Here is a 21,439-nt window from a genome sequence, read left to right as displayed (position 1 = left end):
GAGACTTTATTGCACAGCATGAATATAGAATATTTTCATCACTACAGAATATTCTGTTGGACAATGTTGCTCTGAACTCTCACACTCTCTAGCTGGTGGTCCCAACCAATAGAGGACCTCTTTTTTTTATGGTTGTGGCAAAATGTCTCAGAGAGGGCTCTGATTGGTCAATCTTGGGCCACATACCTATTCCTGAACCAGTCACCAGGTCCAGAGGGATGCCTAGTCCTGACTGGCCAGGCCTAGATCATGTTCCCACTCCTGGAGCTGGGAGAGGCGACAGTCCCATCCAAACCGCTCAGTTGGGAGAAACGTTTCCCAAAGAAATTTCCAGGGACTTTTACCAGGAGAACTGGATGCTGAGTGACAGAAACATCAGATATTCACAATAATATGTACAGTGCTTGGCTTAGTGCCAATAAATGATAATTGTGATTATTCTGTATTATTTCCCCTTTCTCCAAGTCAGAGTCTGCTTGTTTTTCATCTTTCTATCCCTAGCATCTAGATACTGTCTTGAAATACCATATTATATCAATTCAAAGACATACTTTTTTCTGAAATATTTAATATTTATATTTCTGAATCAGGAAATACTTTAGATTCATGGAATTTCACAGTTTAATTGACAACATTTGTTATGTTCCTTCTCAGAGGAACATAAAAAGAAAATTATGTATCTGATAAGCAATGGTGTCTAAGATTCAGTGAAATAGGACAGTCAGTGTTCAAAACATGTTTGTAGAAAGAAAGAAGTACCAAGTAGAGGTAAAAGATTAAGAGAGTCCTTAGAAGTTCAGAGAAGAAAAAGGTGACCCTGAACTGAGGACAATGGGGTGACTGAATTGACAAGGAAGGATGTACATTAGGTCTTGGAGGCGGATGAGGACTTAGCTAGAGAGATGGGTGGGAGAAATATTTCAATGGGAGAAAAGGACAAGGGCCAAGACTTAAAAGTTCAAAGTGTACCCAGAAATTCCACTCATCATAAGTAGACACAGAAGAGAAAGGACATCATATGTCCACACAAAATCTCGTACTAAGTGTTTGTACATAAGCTCGTACATCAGCAGCATTATTCATAATAGCTAAAAGGTGGAAACAATCCAAATGTCTATCAGAGGATAAATGGATAAATCAAATGTAGTCTTTACATACAAAGAAGTATTCTTCCACCACAAAAAAGGAATGAAGGATTGACACAGGCTACAATATGGATGAACTTTAAAAATATTATGACAAGTGAAAGAAGCCACACACAAAAGCCACACACATAATCACCTATTATGTGATTTCATTCATATGAAAGTTCAGAAGAAGGAAGTCTATAGAGACAGAAAGTAAATTAGTGGTTGCTTAGGACTGAGGGAGGGGAGAAAGGGGTGTTGAGTAAAAGTTCAGGGGTTTCTTTTGGAGGCAATGAAACTTGTAAAATTTATTATGGTGATGGTCACACATATATGTGAACGTACCAAAAAATATTGAATTAAACACTTTAAGTGCCTAAACTGTATCTCAATAAATCTGTTAAAAAAAAAAAAAAAGAAATGAAGATTTCAAGTGCTTTAACGGAAAAGTATACACAGTTTGGAATAAGAGCTTTCTCCAGGGGGTTGTTGGGAGGTAAAGCAGAAAAGATATGTGATGGGGCACCCTGAATTCCAGTGTAATAAACTTCAACTTCATCTTTAATGGGAGGCGGGCAGTCAAGGTGTTGTTATGGGAGAGATTTATTGAAAGTTGTATTTTAGGAAAAGAAATCTAACAGTGTGTCCCAAATGGAAAGAAGAGCAGGGAGACGCGTTTGCAGCTACCTGTGTGTGTTAGATGGGCTCATGTACTCATGGCTCTGAAATTTAATCTGTGTTTTCCTCTAAAAACAAAACCTTTGGGGTGCCTGGGTGGCTCAGTCAGTTAAGCGTCCGACTTCAGCTCAGGTCATGATCTCATGGTTCGTGGGTTGCAGCCCCACATCAGACTCTGTGCTGACAGCTCAGAACCTGGAGCCTGCTTCAGATTCTGTATCTCTCTCTCTCTCTGCTCCTTCCCCACTCATGCTCTCTCTCGCTCTCACTCTCAAAAATAAACATAAAAAATTTTTTAAAAAGAAAAGAAAAGAAAACCTTTGCCTTAATGATCATCCCTATGCAGGGAGAGGTCTGGTAGCTGTGTCCCACATGCAGCAGGACTTGCAAACTGTGTCTCCTTGTCTTCCCCAGGGAGGAATCATGGGCATTGAGATCTACTGGGACTGCAACTTGGACAGCTGGTTCCATCGCTGCCATCCAAAATACAGTTTCCGTCGCCTTGACGACAAGACCACCAATGAGTCCTTGTATCCTGGCTACAACTTCAGGTAACAGCGCTCCAGGTCAGACCGGCCACCACTGGCTCTGCACAAACCTCCAAGGCCAGGCTGAATTGCATAACCAGCAGCCAGCAAGAATTAATTTTGGTTCCCAAGGCAACAAGATGAATGCAAAAATCCTCTACGAGCTAGGGAATGGCTGGATTTTTGTATGAATTTTCTTTCTTTTGAAAAAAAAAAAAAAACAGAAACAAAAGTGGGCGAACAGGGAAGAACATAGAGAAGAGTATAAAAATCACCCGTAAGTCCTCAACCCTGAGATAATGAAAGATAGCCCTCTGGTGAGTGTTCCTTCCTCTAACTGACTCTTTTATGTGGCTGCTAGGAGATCGTATCATGCTTATAACCTGCTATTCTGTGTTTGTGCGTTTGTTTTGCCATATCCTGGGTCACTCAGAATTCGTTGTGACCATCACATTAATGATGCCAATGGTGGGAGCGTAATGATATCAACAGCCACAACTTAGGGAGGGTCTTCTATATACCAGGCCTTGGACATCATCACCCCTCTACCTCACGTCAACCCTGAAAAGGGGATATTAGTGTTCCCAGGTAGAGCTGAGAAAGGTGAAATGATTTTCCCAGGACCCACAGCTAACAGTAGCTCCATAATACTAACTAACCTAGGTCACTCTGACTCCCAAACCCATGCGCTTTCCCTTCCATCTCATGCTTTTCTCACCCGTGCCTCCATTACTGGACATTTGAGGCACTTCCAGTTTTTCTATGACAAATAATTCTATGCTGCAAATTTGTGTACATAAATCTTTGAATTCCAGAGTGTTTCCTTAGGATAAATTTCTAGAAGTAGAGTTATTGGATCAAAGGTTATTAACATTTTACCATACGTTGTAAAAACTTTTTTCTAGGACTCTTTTTCATTTCTCGGTTTTATATTTGGTTCCTTCTCAAAGCCATCTATTATTGTTTCGGTGAGGTCCATTCTTACCTTATGGATCCTCTTCTCTGTCTGTTCTACTGTATAACCTCTTTCAAGTTGACCCTTATCTGTAGTAACTAGAGTGGGATTTCTTCTTCCGAAGTGTTGGAGTATTTGTTGGTGGGTTTCAGCAGGAAAGACCTTGTGCAAAGTTCTGTGTGTACTGTGGGATGTGAATATTCCTCAGTGGGGATTATGTAATTTTGTAATCTGCCAGGACTGTGTGACATCTATCTGTTAACCAGTTTGGGGGTTAATTTCTGGGCATTGGACGTCTTCACTCCGCCAAAAGTATCCCATCCCTGCTCCCTTGCTATGTAGGGCTTCTGCAGCTTCGGCTCCCTTCCCCATAAGTGTAAGACTCTAGCTCCTAGATACAGATCTGGCTGGGGTACCCCTATGGCACAGACACATGGCCCCAGTTCCCCCCATCACTCATCTCTAGCACCTAAAAAATATCTGTTCTTGTTTTGAGCTCAGTAATATATTGATATGACTTTAATAGGTATATTAAATATATATATATATAATCTTATATTTCTTATATAATCTTATATTTTATATATATATAAAATCTTATATTTCTTTCTGTATGGGAGGTGGTAGGCTTACTGTACTAGAACATCTTAAAGACTCCTGAGGCCACAATGCATCCACACCGGCAGTCTTGTCTGACTTTTAAGGTTCTTTGATGCTTCTTGCTTCTGGACTTCAACCCTGTAAGAATTGAATAGAATCCTGGTTCCTCTTCACCATTTAAACAGGCTGGTGCTGGTTTGGTGCTGACTTACTCTTGTTTTGACCCTCTGCACAGTTCATTCCTCTGCCCCTGACTTTTCCCCAGTGGTGATCCTGTGCCATCCTAACCTAAGTTTCCATGTTACCTCCTATGTCTGGATTATTTTTTCAGCCTGTTCCTACAATTCTGTCTCAGCACTAACTTGGCCTTTAAGTTTGAGGCTCCATGACCTCTCATTGCTTCTGGGTGCCAGACAGGTTTTGGCAACTATAATTATAGTTGATCATTTTGGGCCCTGGTTCCAGACACAAAGTAGGCTTATGCTGTTCCCTTTTCAAAAAGAGTTGCCAATTACATCCCTAGAATGGGGGCTAGCCATCATTTTGCTTATGGAGCCCGTAGGAAATTGCCAAAATATTGGCATTCCTCATTTATTTACTCATCAAATATATATTGAAGAAAACATATTGTTGTGACAGTGGGTTTATATTGGTAAACAAAACAGACAAAGTTACTACTTAGCCTATATCCTAGTAGGGGATGAATATAAGTATATTATAATACATAAGACAAAAATATAAGTAAGAAAATCCAACAAGGCAACATCATTCGTCATCAGAAAAACAAATTTAAGCCACAATGAGATACACATACACACACCCCAGAATAGGTAAAAAATTTTAAAAGCCTGGCAATTCCAAATGTTGGCAAGGAGAAGCAGCAACTGGGACTCTCCTATTTCCCTGGTAGGAGTATAAGATGGTACAACCACATTACAGAACTATTGGGAAAGTTCTTAGAAAGTTAAACACACATCTATCCTATAATCCAGAAATCCCACCCTCAGGTAAAGAAACAAAACCTAGGTACACACAAAGATCTGTACATGAATGTTCACAACAGCCTTAGTTGTAAGGACCAAAACCCAGAAACAACCCAAATGTCCAGCAACAGGTGCCTGGAGAAATAGTGATATATTTATACAATAAAGTACTAGCTAGTATAAATAAAGAAGGAACACACTGCTCGTACATGCAATGGCATAGAGGAGTCCCGCCAACATTACATTGAGGGAAAGGAGTCAGATAGAAACAAGTCATACCACATGATGCCATTTATATGAAGTACAAGAATAGGCAAAAGTTTTCCGTGATGATAAAAGACAATGGTGGGTGCTGGGCTGGGGATTGGGGGATGGGAAAAGGCAAAATAGGAACTGATTGGAAAGGAGCACAAGAGAGTTTTCTGGAGTAGTGGAATGTTCTAGATCTTGATAGGGGTATAGGCTATACAGTGTATTCATTTGTCAAAACTCATCGAACTCAACTCTTAGGACTTGTGTACTTTATTATACATAAATTATACCTCAATAGAGCAAAAAAACAACTCCAACAAGACCATTTCAGATGATGATAAATGCTCTGAAGAAAATCAAACAAGATACTGTGATGTAGGGTTGGGGCAGAGAGGGGTGGGGAGTGACCAGAGAAAGCCTCTCCAAGTTCAGGGTGGGACCCCTACAGATACCATGAGTTTTCCTAAGGACTGTGCTTTCCTAGTTAAGAAGAGCAACTGCACAGACAGGAGCCCATGTTAGTGGAATCATCTTGCAAAAATGTGTAGCCTCTCTGAATACCTTTGGTATTAACGGTCCAGACCAGCTGTTCTCACAGTGTGATTCCCAGCATCAGCATCACTTGGGAACTTGTCAGATGCAAATTCTCAGGCCCGGCCCTGTACCTACTAAATCAGACACCCTGGGGATTGTCTTCACAAGCCCTCTAGGTAAGAGCCTCTCAAGTGTGAGAACCACTGATCTAGAACCTTGGTACTCAAAGTGTGGTCCTGGGACCAGCAGCAGCACGGGCCTCACCTGGGAGCCCAATGTAATGCAGAATCTCAGGCCCTATGTTTGATTTACTGGATTAAAATCTGCAATTATTTTTGTTTTGTTTTGTTTTGTTTTAATGTTTATTTATTTCTTTTTTTTTCTTTTTTAAAATAATTTTTGTTTAGTTTATTTTTTTAATTTATATACAAGCTAGTTAGCATATGGTGCAACAATGATTTCAGTAGATTTCTTAATGCCCCTTACCCATTTAGCCAATTGCCCCTCCCACAACCCTCCAGCAACCCCCTGTTTGTTCTCCATATTTAAGAGTCTCTTATGTTTTGTCCCCCTCCCTGTTTTTATATTATTATGTTTGCTTCCCTTCCCTTATATTCATCTGTTTTGTATCTTAAAGTCCTCATATGAGTGAAGTCATATGATACTTGTCTTTCTCTGACCGACTAATTTCGCTTAGCATAATACCCTCTAGTTTCATCCATGTAGTTGCAAATGGCAATGTTTCATTCTTTTTGATTGCTGAGTAATACTCCATTGTATGTATATACCACATCTTCTTTATCCATTCATCCATTGATGGATATTTGGGCTCTTTCCATACTTTGGCTATTGTTGATAGTGCTGCTATAAACATGGGGGTGCATGTGCCTCTTCAAAACAGCACACCTGTATCCCTTGGATAAATACCTAGTAGTGCAATTTCTGGGTCCTAGGGTAGTCCTATTTTTAATTTTTTTGAAACCTCCATACTGTTTTCCAGAGTGGCTGCACCAGTTTGCATTCCTACCCACAGTGCAAAAGAGATCCTCTTTCTCCACATCCACACCAAGTTGTTAATGTTAGCCATTCTGACAGCTGTGAGGTAGTATCTCATTGTGGTTTTGATCTGTATTTCCCTGATGATGAGTGATGTTGAGCATTTTTTCATGTGTCAGTTGGCCATCTGGATGTCTTCTTTGGAGAAGTGTCTATCCATGTCTTTTGCCCATTTCTTCACTGGATTTGTTTTTTGGGTGAGTTTGATAAGTTCTTTATAGATTTGGATACTAACCCTTTATCTGATATGTCATTTTCAAATATCTTCTCCCCTTCCGTTGGTTGCCTTTTAGTTTTGCTGATTGTTTCCTTCGCTGTGCAGAAGCTTTTTATTTTGATGAGGTCCCAATAGTTCATTTTTGCTTTTGTTTCCCTTGCCTCCGGAGATGTGTTGAGTAAGAAGTTGCTGCAGCCAAGGTCAAAAAGGTTTTTCCTTCTTTCTCCTTGAGGATTTTGATGGCTTCCTGTCTTACATTTAGGTCTTTCATCCATTTTGAGTTTATTTTTGTGTAGGTGTAAGAAAGTGGTCCAGGTACTTTTTTCTGCATGTTGCTGTCCAGTTTTCCCAGCACCACTTGCTGAAGAGACTGTCTTTATTCCACTGAATATTCTTTCCTGCTTTGTCAAAGATTAGTTGGTCATATGTTTGTGGGTCCATTTCTGGGTTCTCTATTCTGAGTGTCTGTGTTTGTGCCAGTACCATACTGTCTTGATGATTACAGTTTTGTAATACAGCTTGAAGTCCAGGATTGTGATGCCTCCTGCTTTGGTTTTCTTTTTCAAGATTTCTTTGGCTATTCAGGGTCTTTTCTGGTTCCATACCAATTTTAGGATTGTTTGTTCTAGCTCTGTGAAGAATGCTGGTGTTATTTTGATACGGATTGCATTGAATATGTAGATTGCTTTGGGTAGTATTGACATTTTAACAATATTTGTTCTTCTTATCTAAGAGCAAGGAATATTTTTTCCATTTTTTTGTGTGCCTTCTTCAATTTCTTTCATAAGCTTTCTTTAGCTTTCAGTGTATAGATTTTTCACCTCTTTTGTTAGATTTATTCCTAGGTATTTTATGGGTTTTGGTGCTATTGTAAATGGGATCCATTCCTTGATTTCCCTTTCTGTTGCTTCATTGTTGGTGTATAGGAACTGCATTTTATTTTTTTTAGTTTGTCTATTTATTTTGAGTCAGAGAGAGAGATAGAATAAGCAGGGAAGGGGTGGGGGTGGGAGATACAGTGGATCTTAGAGAGCCTGATATGGGGCTCAAACTCACAAACTGTGAGATCATGACCTTAACTGAAGTTGGATGCTTATTAGATTGAGCCACCAGGTGCCCCTCAAAATCTGCATTTTAACAAGATTCCCAGAAGATTCATGTGCACATTGAAGTTTGAGTTCATTTTTGTTTACTTGGTTTTTTTGCCTACACGATGTTTTGAAAGTTGAGGCATTCTACATAAAATTCTGGACTTCCTACTTTTCTTGACAAATTTAACTATTTAGGGGTGAAAAAAAAAACTGAACCATTTGACAACTGTGGGTTCATATCCCACACAGCAGGACTCAGCTGGAGGTATCTGTGGTTCCCTTTGGAAAGGGCATATGTTTTTTTGGTTTGCCATTGTCCCCACCACTCCTTATTCCCTTTTACCTGGCCTGCATCACTCACTTCTGTCATCTGCCTGGCCCCTGTAGGCATATGAGTTTGAGACCCTTGACTAAAGGCCATCTGAGATCAAGACACAGGATGCTTTTTGCCTCCTCTGGGTCAGTGGAGTTTCATCCAGGGCCCTGAAAGCAGCTCCTAGTTCAGATAATGTTTTGATATCCCCTGCTGCTCTCCTGAACAGACTTAAGGCCATTAGCAGAAGAGACAATTGGATCAGTGGTCCCTTGATTGTCTTTGCAGGGTCTCAGGCTGTTTTTTGTTTTTTGGGTTTTTGTTTGTTTGTTTTTTGTTTTTGTTTTTTTTAGCAGTCTGCAGAAGCATGTAGGGCAAAGTCCCAAACAGATGTTGGCAAATGCCCTTTGAATTGCTGAGCTAAGCCTGAGAACATCAGCTCCTGGAGAGATCTGAGCTTTCTGAAGAACTGAGGTGGTTATGAAGTTAATATTCTTTTAGAACAAAATGATGGACATGTTGTCTGGAATGAGCACCAAAAGAAATCTTTGGCTAAGAATAGTCGAGTCCTGATGGAAAACTGGACAGGCTACTTTCAAATAGCCACACAAAAGAGAAGGGAATTACAGGTTAAGTGAGGTATATGAAAAAATATATATAACTTCCAAAAACATAGAAGTTGAAGAAGTTGATCATATTACAGAATTTTGTCCTTTATCAAAAGATCCATGGCAAATGGTCCTTATTCAGTGAACATGTGATTCAGTTTATTTACAGCAAGTATAAAGTAGGGCAGACCCACACCATATGCCCAATGCTCCTTTCTGGTTCAGAATGGGTACATCCATGTGTTAGTTTCCTGTGCCTGCTGTGACAAATGACCACAAACTTGGTGGCTTAAAACAACAGGAGGGTATTCTCTCAGCTCTGGAGGCCAGAAATCTAAAATCAAGGAGTCAGCAGGGACACACTCTCTGAAGTCTCTAGGGAAGGATCCTTCCTTGCCTCTTCCAGCTCCCGGTGACTCTGGGTGTTCCTTGATTTAAGGCCACATCATTCCAGTGATGATCCTCCTTCTTTACATGGGCTTCTCCTCTGTGTTTCTGTTTCAACTCTCCTCTCCTTTCTCTTATAAAGACACCGGTCATTGGACCCACCCTAAATCCAGGATGATCTCATCTTTTTTTTTTTTTTTTTTTTTTTTTTAATTTTTTTTTTTTAACGTTTATTTATTTTTGAGACAGAGAGAGACAAAGCATGAACAGGGGAGGGGCAGAGAGAGAGGGAGACACAGAATCTGAAACAGGCTCCAGGCTCTGAGCTGTCAGCACAGAGCCCGACGCGGGGCTCGAACTCACGGACTGTGAGATCGTGACCTGAGCCGAAGTCGGCCGCTTAACCGACTGAGCCACCCAGGCGCCCCCAGGATGATCTCATCTTGAGATCCTTAATCACATCTGCAAAGGCCTTATTTCCAAATAAGGTCACATTCACAGGTACAGGGATTAGGCACTTGGACCTACCTTTTTGGGAGGCCATTATTCAAACCATTACAGTGTGCAAAAAACATCCCACTCAGAGCATGGGCCACTGACCACACATACCAGACCAACCTGGTACCTTTCTAAGAACATCTCAGACCTTCTAAAACCATCTCCTGGAGGGTGAGGCCCAGGAATCTACCTTTGAACACACTTCCCATGTGATTCTTATCCTGAGTTCAAGAACCACTGTACCAAGACCCTTTTGCTTTGTGTATTAAAAAAATAAATCACTCAGTAGAGCAGCAAAAGAAACAACAGTCATGGAATGAGAACAATAAGAAGCAAAGAAATCAAAACTCCTCTGCCCAAAAATAGGTGCTGAAGCACCTGGGAATACCTACCCGATCTCAACATCACATTTTGAGAGTTAAAAGAAATTCGAGTTTCAAATGCTCCATAGTATATTCTGGCAGAGCATCTGTATTCTGGGTGTATTCTCTCTGCACCTGTAAATAGATGGTCAACTAATAACTCAGAAAGAAAATACCTTACCTAAAAACCACCACCAGAAGGTGGTAAGAGGGAGGGACAGATTTAAAAAGTTTTGTGAGGCATGTGGTTTAAGCCTTCCTAATTATCCATGAAAACAAAACATTCCACTTTTCCTGACTGCAACACTGGGGAGAGCTGTGTATTTGGGCCGATTGTGATTTGTGCCCAGGTCTTAATTCATAAAGGTGGCTGAGTAATGACATGGAGAGGTCACTGTCACTGGAAGAACTTTATTACTTACATTTCCCATGAGGAGGGGCACAACAGGCCACACAAGCCCACAGGGGAAGGACCGGATTTGTTGGGAGGTGGCCCAGAACCTTTCCTGTGTTTTCCATGGGACAGGCAAGACAGGGCAGCGGAAACAGCTTAGGATTTGGCTGGCCTGAGTAATGTGGGCAGGCTCTGGGCTACAGGTGCAGTCTCCAACTGTCTGGTACCTGGCCCTGGGTGACCTGGCACCAGAGAAATATTGGCCGGGGCTTGAGGGGGTGGTTGGGGATATGGATTCAGGATTGGTCAGAGGGCTCCTAACATGGTTTTCACTCACTCCACAAAAGCTGAATCACAGGGAAGATATAAACAATTTGGGCTGTTAGTTTGGCCCTGTGATAACAGATGCAAATAGACAAATACAGAACCTAAGAAAATACAATTAGAACAGATTGCTGAGGGACAAGTATCCCCAGTGCAGCAATTAGTATCTAAGATCCCTCCACCCCACTTTGTTCTAGAAGCCAAAACCTCTTAAGAAATAATCAGATTTGCTTGAAGCTATTTTTAAAGATTTCTCTGCTCATTGTGAACCCTGTATTGGTTAAAAATTGCTCATTTTAATCTTAAATGAAAAGCAGATTTTCCATAGCTCTGTGATTGTGGAAGAAGAGGTGTTGTACGGAAATGATCTTCAGTTTCAAAAGAGTAATTTGTGGGTTTAGATTATGTTTTTCACTCTGTCCACTGCAGCAGAGCTACAGGATGAACAAGAAAAACTAGCCCAGCTCCTGTTTGGGGTTTTCCTTTCATGAAATACCAGCACGTTCAGATAGAGCTTTATAAACATGGTTCCTTCTCCTCCTACAGATATGCCAAGTACTATAAGGAAAACAACGTTGAAAAACGGACTCTGATAAAAGTCTTTGGGATCCGTTTTGACATCCTGGTTTTTGGCACCGTAAGTCTCTGCTCCCAGCCACTGGCACCTCCATTCCCGTGACTGCATCCTAATTATTGTTGTAGTGCCTGAAGGGGTGAATGTTGCCACCATAGTCATGAGCTGGCACTGTGCATTAGCATGTGGGATAAGAGGGGGAAGAAGTGTCCTTGGGGTCCTGTCCACGATGAAGTCATCTGATGAGTACAAGAAAGGGACTGGAAAAAAATTTTTAATATTCAATTTAAAAAACACCCTGATGCTTAGGGGCGCCTGGGTGGCTCAGTCGGTTAAGCGTCCGACTTCGGCTCAGGTCATGATCTCACAGTTTGTGAGTTCAAGCCCCATGTCGGGTTTTGTGCTGACGGCTCAGAGCCTGGAGTCTGCTTCAGATTCTGTGTCTCCCTCTCTCTCTCTGCTCCTTCCCCACTTGTGCTCTGTCTCTCTCACTCACTCTCTCTCTCTCTCAAAAATAAATAAACATTAAAAAAAATACTCTGATGCTTAGAAAAAGAGAAAGAGAAAGAAATCCCTTTGCAACTTTGAGCCAACTCAAACTGGCTTAGGGGAAAAATTTTTTTTAATTTCACATAGTTAAAAAACTCAGGGGCAGTTTTCAGGATTCAGGCATGGCTGGATCCAGATGTTCAAATAACATCATTAGGAATATGCCTCCCTCCATTTCTTACATATGTTCTCCTCTGTTTTGGCATCATCCTCAGCTGTCCATTTCTACACAGTGGTTTCAGGCAGCTCCTTATATCTTGCCAGGTTAGCAATCTCAATACAAAGAGAACGTGTCTTTGCTAAAAGTTTCATCAAAGGCCTCAGGCAGATGCCATTGGCTCTGACTGGCCCAATATGAGCCCCATGCCCACTGCTGAAATAATCACTATGTTTGGATCATACCATACTCTCAATACTGATCTTGGACTTGCCTTGAACCAGCTCCTTGCCTGCAAACTACATGGACCAAGTATGGACAGAGACGGTTCTCCAAAGGGAAACTGGGGTGCTATCTCCAGAATAAGGAGGGAGGGGATGCTGGGCATGCAAAATCCATAGATGCTCACAATGCCTTCTCCAACAGTATATTATTTATGTCATATAGTGCTAAGCAGCACAAGAGTCAATGAGGTAGAAACTGAGAGGACAGAAAGACCACCGAGAATGAAAACCACAAGGGCCCCTAAGGGAAGACCATGCAGACATTCTTCCCCTCTGCTTCCAAAGTAATCGTAAACCACTTTTAGGGCAAATTTGTCTGAAAGTCTCACCTTGTATGGAAAAACAACAAACCTTTAATGGTTCTCCTCTTGGTGTGTGGACTCCAGTGCTTCTTTGTTTAAAACACTCATGTTTTTGAGCACATCCCAGAAGGCAGAAGCAGAACGAATGGGTATCCTATTTTCAGTCTCTGTGGCCTCTGTTACCGTGAACAACTTGGACTCATCTATGGAAGTCACGGTCACAGACTCCCTCCTCTGCTGGAGCTAACAATTACATGTTAGAGCAAAAGAGCACTGCTCTGAATGTCAATGACGTAACCTTTTCCATTCTGTTTTCAGGGAGGGAAATTTGACATTATCCAGCTGGTCGTGTACATTGGCTCAACCCTCTCCTACTTTGGTTTGGTAAGGGATTCTTTCCCGTGCTTTAGGAAAGTGATTTGGCAAAAAGAAATCTCACTAACATGGCCCTGGTCTGGGTTTTTTCCCAGGCCACTCTGTTCATTGACTTTCTCATCAACACTTACTCGAGTAAATGCTGCCGATCCCACATTTATCCATGTTTCAAGTGCTGTGAATGCTGTGCAGTCAATGAATACTACTACAGGAAGAAGTGTGAGACCATCGTGGAGCCCAAGGCGGTAAGGCGCGTCGCGTCAGGAGGTGCCAAAACACCCAGAAAGTCCATCAGATCACTGAGAACCGTGCAAAAATAAGGCCAAAATCACAAGTGTAATCCCATGGTGGACAAGTGTGTGCACTCTACCCTGATCCACCACTCTCAGATGAATCCTTTTTGGTCTTAGGGAAGAATAGAAATAAAAATAAAGAGGCAAGATAGAGGGACAACAAATTTTTATGTTCTAGGACTTGTCAATTTCATCAGAGTTATTAATTTAGTTCAGCAAAAAAAAAATAATAGTAAAATGACTTTGGAGAACAATTTGGCAGTATCTAGTAACATTTAAGTGGGACATACTTTACAGCCTGGCATTTCCACTTCTCCATACCTGCCCTTGAGAAGCACTCACGTGAGTGCCCAAGCGGTACCATGTACACTTGATCCATTGCAGCACTGTCTGTAACAGTGAAGAAAGAGCATCTACCCAAGTGTCCAACAGGCAGATGGTGAAAGAAACTATGACTGGTCCATAGCAAGGAGTGCCAGGCACCAGTTTAAAAGAATGAGGTGGATAACAATAAGAGCAAACATTTTACAGCACTTCAAAGCGCTTCATATCTATTAATTCACTGAATCTTCACAACAACCCTATAAATAGATGCTACTGTCATCTCTTTCTAAAGATGAGGAAGTTGAGGTGCAGGAGGGTTAAGTAATTTGCCCAAAGCCATACAGCTACTCAGTGGCAGAGCTGAAATTCCAGCTTTAGGCAGACTGGTTTCAGAATCCAGAATGCATCTTCAGGACCACTGTGTCATAAGTACCGGCATGAACAAACATCCAGAATGCGTTGTTGAAAGCAAAACAGCAAACTACAGGACAACATATATGGCATGATATGTAGGCTAAAACACAACTACAGACATATACTTACTTTATGTGTTTTCTACATGTATATTATATGTGTACACATATACACACAAATACACACATATATTCCATATATATGTATTCTCTATATTTTCCACATTTATTATACACACACATTTGTGTATAGGGAGGGTAACATGTACACTAAAAGTTACTGGACACACACAAAAGTGACAACAGTGATTCCTTCTGCAGAGGAGCCTAGAATGGGGGACTTGTCAAAGGGAATTTTAGTTCATCTGCATTGTTTCAACTTATTTAATTTGGGTTTTAGTAAGCAAGTCCCCTACACTTGGTTCCATGATTTCCCCCCATCAAGGAGAGATCTCCAGTACCTAAAACAACAAAGAAGGTTTCTTTGTCTTTCCCTCATCCAAGAATATTATTGTTCTTTCCCAGCAGCTGAATGCACAATTCACCGGCCACTGTACCTGTATTATACAATTTGAAATAAAAGTTCATTTTGAAACTGAAAACAATTACCATTTCACGGCCCAAGATGGGATGAAACTCGACAAAAATAATAAACAGCTTAAGTTGCAATAGTACAGTTTTCTGGAGATATTCCATCTAGAGTAACTGAAATTGAGGGAACACAACAAAGGACTTTTACATCGCACGTGGGAGACTTAAAAATAGCAGGCGGTAAACCGAGGAGACTCCAAGCCGGCATATTACGTGCACAGGGCTCCACAGCTAATTTACCTTTAGACTCAGACATCATTCTTGGCTAGCAAGAGTTTTTGGTCAGCTTCTCTACAGTATGTTGTTGGGTAAATAGGAATAACATTTGCCTTTAGATATGTTTCAGGTGTGTGATTGTTGATAATTCTGTACAAAAATGGGTAAAAATTTTAACCCTTTTTTCCTAGACGTTAAAATATGTGTCCTTTGTGGATGAATCCCACATTAGAATGGTGGACCAGAGGCTACTTGGGAGAAGTCTGCAAGGTGTCAAAGGTGAAAAAGTCCCAGTAAGTTAAAACATTTAGTCTTTTTTTTTTTAAAGAAAATTTATTATTAAATATAAATATATCTATCAATTTGGGTGAGTCACAATTGATGAATTCTAACACAGTTAAGTACATGTAACCAGCACTCAGAATATTATTAGCAGAAACACTTTTCATGCGTCCACCCAATCACACTACCTTCTCTTAAAAGTCATCACTATCCTGCACCCAAAGATTAGTTTTATCTCTTCCATAATTTTATAAAATTTGAATCCTATGTGTATTTAGTATATACTCTGTGGAGTATCTGGCTTCTTTCTTTTTTTTTTTTAATTTTTTTTTAACGTTTATTTATTTTTGAGACAGAGAGAGACAGAGCATGAACGGGGGAGGGGCAGACAGAGAGGGAGACACAGAATCGGAAGCAGGCTCCAGGCTCTGAGCCGTCAGCACAGAGCCCGACGCGGGGCTCGAACTCACAGACCGTGAGATCGTGACCTGAGCCGAAGTCGGAGGCTTAACCGACCGAGCCACCCAGGCGCCCCTGGCTTCTTTCATTCAACATTATTTTTGTGAGTCATCCATAACACTGAATATAGCAATAGTTCATTCTCATTGTGTATCATTTCCATTTTATAAACATCCAATTTATTTATCCCTTTTATAGTTGATGGACATTTGGGTAGCTTCCAGTTTGGAGCTCATGCCAAAAATTCTGCCATGGTAAACATATAGTACCTACAACTGGACCTGCTGGATCAGAAGACAGGCATATGATACTACCAAACCATTCTCTAAAGGGGGTGGTTTGTTTTTTGTTTGTTTTTGAGAAGGGAAGGGGCAGAGAGATCGGGAGAGAGAGAGAATCCCAAACAGGCTCCTAGCTGTCAGCACAGAGCCCCATGCAGGGCTCGATCTCATGAACCATGAAATCATGACCTGAGCTAAAATCAAGAGTAGGTCACCTAACCATCTCAGCCACCCAGCCACTCCTAAAGGAAGTGCTTTAATTCCCACTCTCCTCAGCAGCTCTGATTGCCGGATAGCTTCACTAACTGTATTATTTCTATAGCTGCCATAATAAGTCACCACAAAATTAAGTAGCTTAAAACAACAGAAATTCATTTTCTCACAATTCTGGAGGCTGTAAGTCTGAAATCAAAACATTGGTAGGGCTCCGCCTGAAGGCTCTAGAGGATCCTTCTTTGCCTCTTCCAGCTCCTGGTGTTTATTACACCTGCTAGGACCTCTGGTACAATACTGATCAGAAGCTGTAATAGCAAGCCTCTTTGTCTCCTTCCCTACCTCAGGAAGAAAACTTTCTATATTTTACTATAGTATTTGCTGTAGGTTTTTTTTTTTTTTAAGTTTATTTATTTATTTTTGAGATAGAGAGCGAGAATGCAAGCAAGTGGGGGAGAGGCAGAGAAAGAGGGAGAGAATGAGAATCCCAAGCAGGCTCCACACTGCTAGCACAGAGCCCGATATGGAGCTCAAACTCATGAACCTTGAAATCAAGACACGAGCTGAAATCAAGAGACAGACACTTAACTGACCAAGCCACCTGGGCACCCCTGCTGTAGGGTTTTAATGAATGCTTTATTAGATTAAGAAAAGTCCCCTCTGGGGGCACCTGGGTGGCTCAATTAGGTGAGTGTCCGACTTCAGCTCAGGTCATGATCTCACAGTTCGTGAGTTCGAGCCCCACATCTGGCTCGCTGCTGTCAGTGCAGAGCCCATTTCAGATCCTCTGTCCCTCTCTCTCTCTGCCCCTCCTCAGTTTATGCTCTCTCAAAAATAAAATATTAAAGAAAGAAAGGAAGAAAGGAAAGAAGGAAGAAAGGAAGGAAGCCCCTCTGTTCTCAGCTTGCTAAGAATTTTTATCATAAATGGATACTGAATTTTAAAATAATGCTTTTTTCTGCTTTTTAAAAAAATGATCAATGAGCTTTCCTTTTTCTGTTATGTGGTGAATTACACAAATTGATTTCCAAATATTAAGCCAACCTTGTATTCCTGCAATAAAATCAACTTGAATGTAATGTATTATTCTTTGTATTTATTGCTGGATTTGATTCACAAATACTTAAGATTTTATATCTCTTATTGAGAGAGGCTGGCCAAAATTTTTCCATTCTTGAAATGTCCTTGCTGGATTTGGGTGTAATGTGAACTTGGGGCAGGGAGGAATACACACAACATAAAATTTACCATTTCAACCATTGTAAAGTGTACAATTCAGTGACATTTAAAATTCAAAATTCAAAAGTTTATCCACAATGCTGTGCAACCATTGCACTATCTAGTTCCAGAACATTTTCATCAACCCACAAGGAAACCCTGTATTCACTCAGCAGTTACTCCTCATACCCACATCCCCCTGGTCCCTGGAAATAATTTTTTTCCTGGCAATCATCCATCTGCTTTCTGTCAGCATGGATGCACCTATCTGGGACATTTCATATAAACAGAATCATACAAAATTTGTATGATTTTTGTGTCTGACTTCTTTCACTTTTCATAATGTTTTCAAGGTTCATCCATGTTGTAGCAGGTGTCAGTACATTGCTCCTATTTTTTTTTTTAGATGAATAATACTCCACTGCATGGATATAACATATTTTTAACAAACTATAGAAATGATCTCTGAAAGTACAAGTCTTTGGACATAACATATTTTTATCCATTCATCCGTCGGCAGACATTTGGGTTGTTTTTACCCTTTGGCTATTGTAAATAGTGCTGCGGTACGCGCTCATGTATAAGAACTACTTAATTTAAAGGAATGTACTCAGGGGCACCTGGGTGGCTCAGTAGGTTGGGCATCTGATTTCAGCTCAAGTCATGATCTCACTGCTCGTGAGTTCAAGCCCCATGTCCGGCTCTGTGCTGACAGCTCAGAGCCTGGAGCCTGCTTCAGATTCTGTGTCTCCTTCTCTCTCTGCTCCTTCCCAACTCACACTCTATCTCTCTCTCTCTCAAAAATAAACAAACATTAAAAATAAATAAAGGTACAGACTCAAACTCTGTGAATGAAGGTCTGTGTTACAAAGAACAGGTATGAATTATGGCAACTTTTCTTGGAGGATAACAAATGGATTTGCCGGAAGAAGGACCCTGGTGGAAAGGGAGAGACAGAGCAAAGTCAACAAACATTTACTGCCTACAATGTGCTGGGTACCGTCCTAGGCACTGGGGATACATCAGTAACAAAGCAGACAGGGCCCACGCTTTCATGTGGAAGAAGAATCATCAGGCGAACATATCAATTAGGAAGATTATTTCAGATAGTGATAAGGACGATGAAGAACACAGTATCTCATGATGCGCCAAGAAAATGACCTGGGTGGCGGGAACTCCCTAGACTGGGGTGGTCAGGGCAAGAAAGTCTCTCTGAAGAGGTGATACCTGCCTTGAGGCCTGGCTATTCTGAATTTCACTTTCCAAATCTGTAAAATGGAGATAAGGACACATATCTCATGAGGTTCTTCAAAGGCTAAATAAGTCGAGTTTATAAAACACTAGCATAGTCTTGATACATACATACATTTGATAAATGAGAGCTACTATTCACGGGATATTAGGTGTAATTTTATAAATTAATACCAAAATTAAAGAACCTAGACACCTAGGGGTTGTCATTGCTGATGGGCTTGGAAACTTGACTTTTTCAGAGACCCTCAACGGACTTCACAGACTTGTCCAGGCTGCCCATGTCTCTCTGTGACCCACCCCCTATACCTGGACAGCCGGAGGAGATGCAGCTGTTAAGTGAAGTGACTCCTAGATTCGGCGACAGCCCTGCCTGGTGCCAGTGTGGACACTGCCTCCCGTCCCAACTCCCTGAGAGCCACAGGTGCCTGGAGGAGCTGTGCTGTCGGAAGAAGGCTGGCGCCTGCATCACCACCTCGGAGCCATTCAGGAAGCTCGTCTTGTCCCGGCGCGTCCTGCGGTTCCTTCTGCTCTACCAGGAGCCCTTGCTGGCGCTGGACGAAAATGCCAACAGCCAGCTGCGGCACTGTGCCTACAGGTGCTACACCACCTGGCGCTTCGGCTCCCAGGACCTCGCTGACTTTGCCATCCTGCCCAGCTGCTGCCGCTGGAGGATCCGGAGAGAGTTTCCCAAGAGTGAAGGCCAGTACAGTGGCTTCAAGAGTCCTTACTGAAGGCACGGGGCTGAGCAGTCATGTGAACATGACCTTTGTTTGCAACCTGAGCTTGACCTGCAAAGATCTGTAGCCAAATTTTCAGCCAAAGGGAAATGTGTTTTCCTCTCCTGCAGCTCTATGTGTGTCAGAGAGCAGACCGAACAAATAGGCACAAAAGCCAGAACCCCTCAGCATGGACCGAGTCAAGAAATTCAGATTGATGTCTCAGTTCTGTCACTGGGAAGTTGTGTGATCCTAGGCCTTTAACCTCTGTTCCTCGTTGCCCTATTACCCAACCTATCTCACAGAGATACTGGGAGGACAAATTGGGAGAGTGTACATGAACTTTCTTGTTCATGCACAAAGAGCTACATGAATGCAGAGCAGCTCCTTATGAGGCCAGAGCGGGATAATGGACAACTACAAACAAACCCTAACAAACCGTTTGGGTGCTGGTTGGAAAATGTGGATGATTAAAAGTGGCCACAAATTCTTCGGCGCTGATGCCTCAGAACCTGAGGGTTATGTCTCCTCCCCTTGCATCTGGGCAGCTCTGATTGCTTTATCCAGTACTACAAGTAACGCTGTGCCAGCTTTGGGGTCTTGGTCTTGAGGCTGACAGGAAGCTTCTACTTCCTGTCCCTTGACACATCTGCTGTGAAGGAAGCTAGCCCCGGTATAAACGTCCATCCTGAGACCACCCTATTGTGAGGAAGCGCAAGTGGCCACATGGAGAATAGAGACACCTGACCAGTCCCCAGCTTTCAGGCCTTCCAAACCCACTCACTAGACATGGGAGAGAAGCCTTCAGGTCATTCCACACCCTGCTCACAGATTACTGCAATTGCATGAGACGCTTCCCAGGGAACCCGCAGAACAAAACTGTTGCTGTTCTTTTTGTCTTAACGTTTATTTATTTTGAGAGAGAGAGTGAGCACGTGCAAGCGGAGGACAGGCAGAGAGAGAAGGAGAGAGAATCCTAAGCCGTCTCTGCACTGTCAGCACAGAGCCTGACGGGGGCTCAGTCCAGCGAGTCATGAGATCACGACCTGAGCTGGAATCGAGTCAGACGCTTCACCGACTGAGCCACCCAGGCACCCACGGAACTGTTGTCTTAAGCCACTAAATTTGGATTGTTTGTTACACAGCAACAGATGACTGGGACAGAGAGCAAGCCTGACTCACTGGAACAGAGGCTCAGCCTATACCTGGACCACCACAGAAGTCCCTTAGGGGCTTAGGTGTCTGTTCAGCAATTCTATCGGGGCTGCAGACCAAATCAGGTAACCCACCAGACCAGCTCTGCAATCCATCCGATCTCACTGCTGAGCTACCCAATACATTCTAATCCACATCCTACTTCTATGACTGGAAGTAGCTACTGCTGTTAAAAACTAGAAAAGGCCACGTTTATGCCTTTAACGTTCTGTACTTTGCAGACAATTAGAATGGATGAGGTTTGGATGCTCCTTAAAAAGTAACTCACACCCAAACCTTTACCATTTCTATACGTCAACTGCTAAGAATATGAAAATGGAGAGTCAGGAGGTTTTAGGATCCTCCTTCAGGATTTCCTTTTCACGGTTTTGGCACTGGAATTGATTATTTCTAAACAACTATTTTTAATTTAATTTTTTTTTAACGTTTATTTATTTTTGAGACAGAGAGAGACAGAGCATGAACAGGGGAGGGTCACAGAGAGAGGGAGACACAGAATCGGAAACAGGCTCCAGGCTCTGAGCTGTCAGCACAGAGCCCGACGCGGGGCTCGAACCCACGGACCGTGAGATCATGACCTGAGCCGAAGTCGGACGCTTAACCGACCGAGCCACCCAGGCGCCCCTCTAAACAACTATTTTAAAGAATAAATAGAGACCACTATTCAACACTGTGAGTGATGAAGGATCTGTGATTTTTTAGCACATATTCCAATATTTGCCATTTAGATACTTTTTGAAAACCAGATGCTTTCTACTGTATTAATGTAAATCAAATATGAACAAGACACTTTTTTTTTTTGACCCAGGATTTTATC

The 21,439-nt window shown here is 41.9% G+C and overlaps 2 protein-coding genes across 5 annotated transcripts in view; one reads left to right on the top strand and one right to left on the bottom strand.

Annotated features, from left to right (window-relative positions):
- P2RX7 (purinergic receptor P2X 7) overlaps window positions 1-20,749 on the top strand; it is a 47,154-nt gene extending 26,405 nt beyond the window's left edge. For 3 of the 4 annotated variants that reach the window (XM_078435827.2, XM_078435830.2, XM_078435829.2), the window contains 6 exons: window positions 2,220-2,356; window positions 11,453-11,543; window positions 13,091-13,156; window positions 13,243-13,392; window positions 15,176-15,277; window positions 18,931-20,749. In XM_078435827.2, the coding sequence (XP_078291953.1) occupies window positions 2,220-2,356; window positions 11,453-11,543; window positions 13,091-13,156; window positions 13,243-13,392; window positions 15,176-15,277; window positions 18,931-19,422 (1,038 nt within the window). In that variant the 3' untranslated portion in view covers window positions 19,423-20,749. The remainder of the gene's footprint in view (window positions 1-2,219; window positions 2,357-11,452; window positions 11,544-13,090; window positions 13,157-13,242; window positions 13,393-15,175; window positions 15,278-18,930) is intronic. The other variant, XM_078435828.2, reaches the window with a different exon arrangement.
- IFT81 (intraflagellar transport 81) overlaps window positions 1-21,439 on the bottom strand; it is a 191,455-nt gene that overhangs the window by 146,233 nt on the left and 23,783 nt on the right. The gene's annotated exons all lie outside the window — the stretch shown is intronic.

Source organism: Panthera onca, chromosome D3 (genome assembly GCF_046562875.1).
Source record: "Panthera onca isolate mPanOnc1 chromosome D3, mPanOnc1 haplotype 2, whole genome shotgun sequence".
Taxonomy (NCBI): Eukaryota; Metazoa; Chordata; class Mammalia; order Carnivora; family Felidae; genus Panthera; species Panthera onca.
Note: the sequence above shows the minus strand (reverse complement) of the source record. Positions and strands in the feature narration are given on the sequence as shown.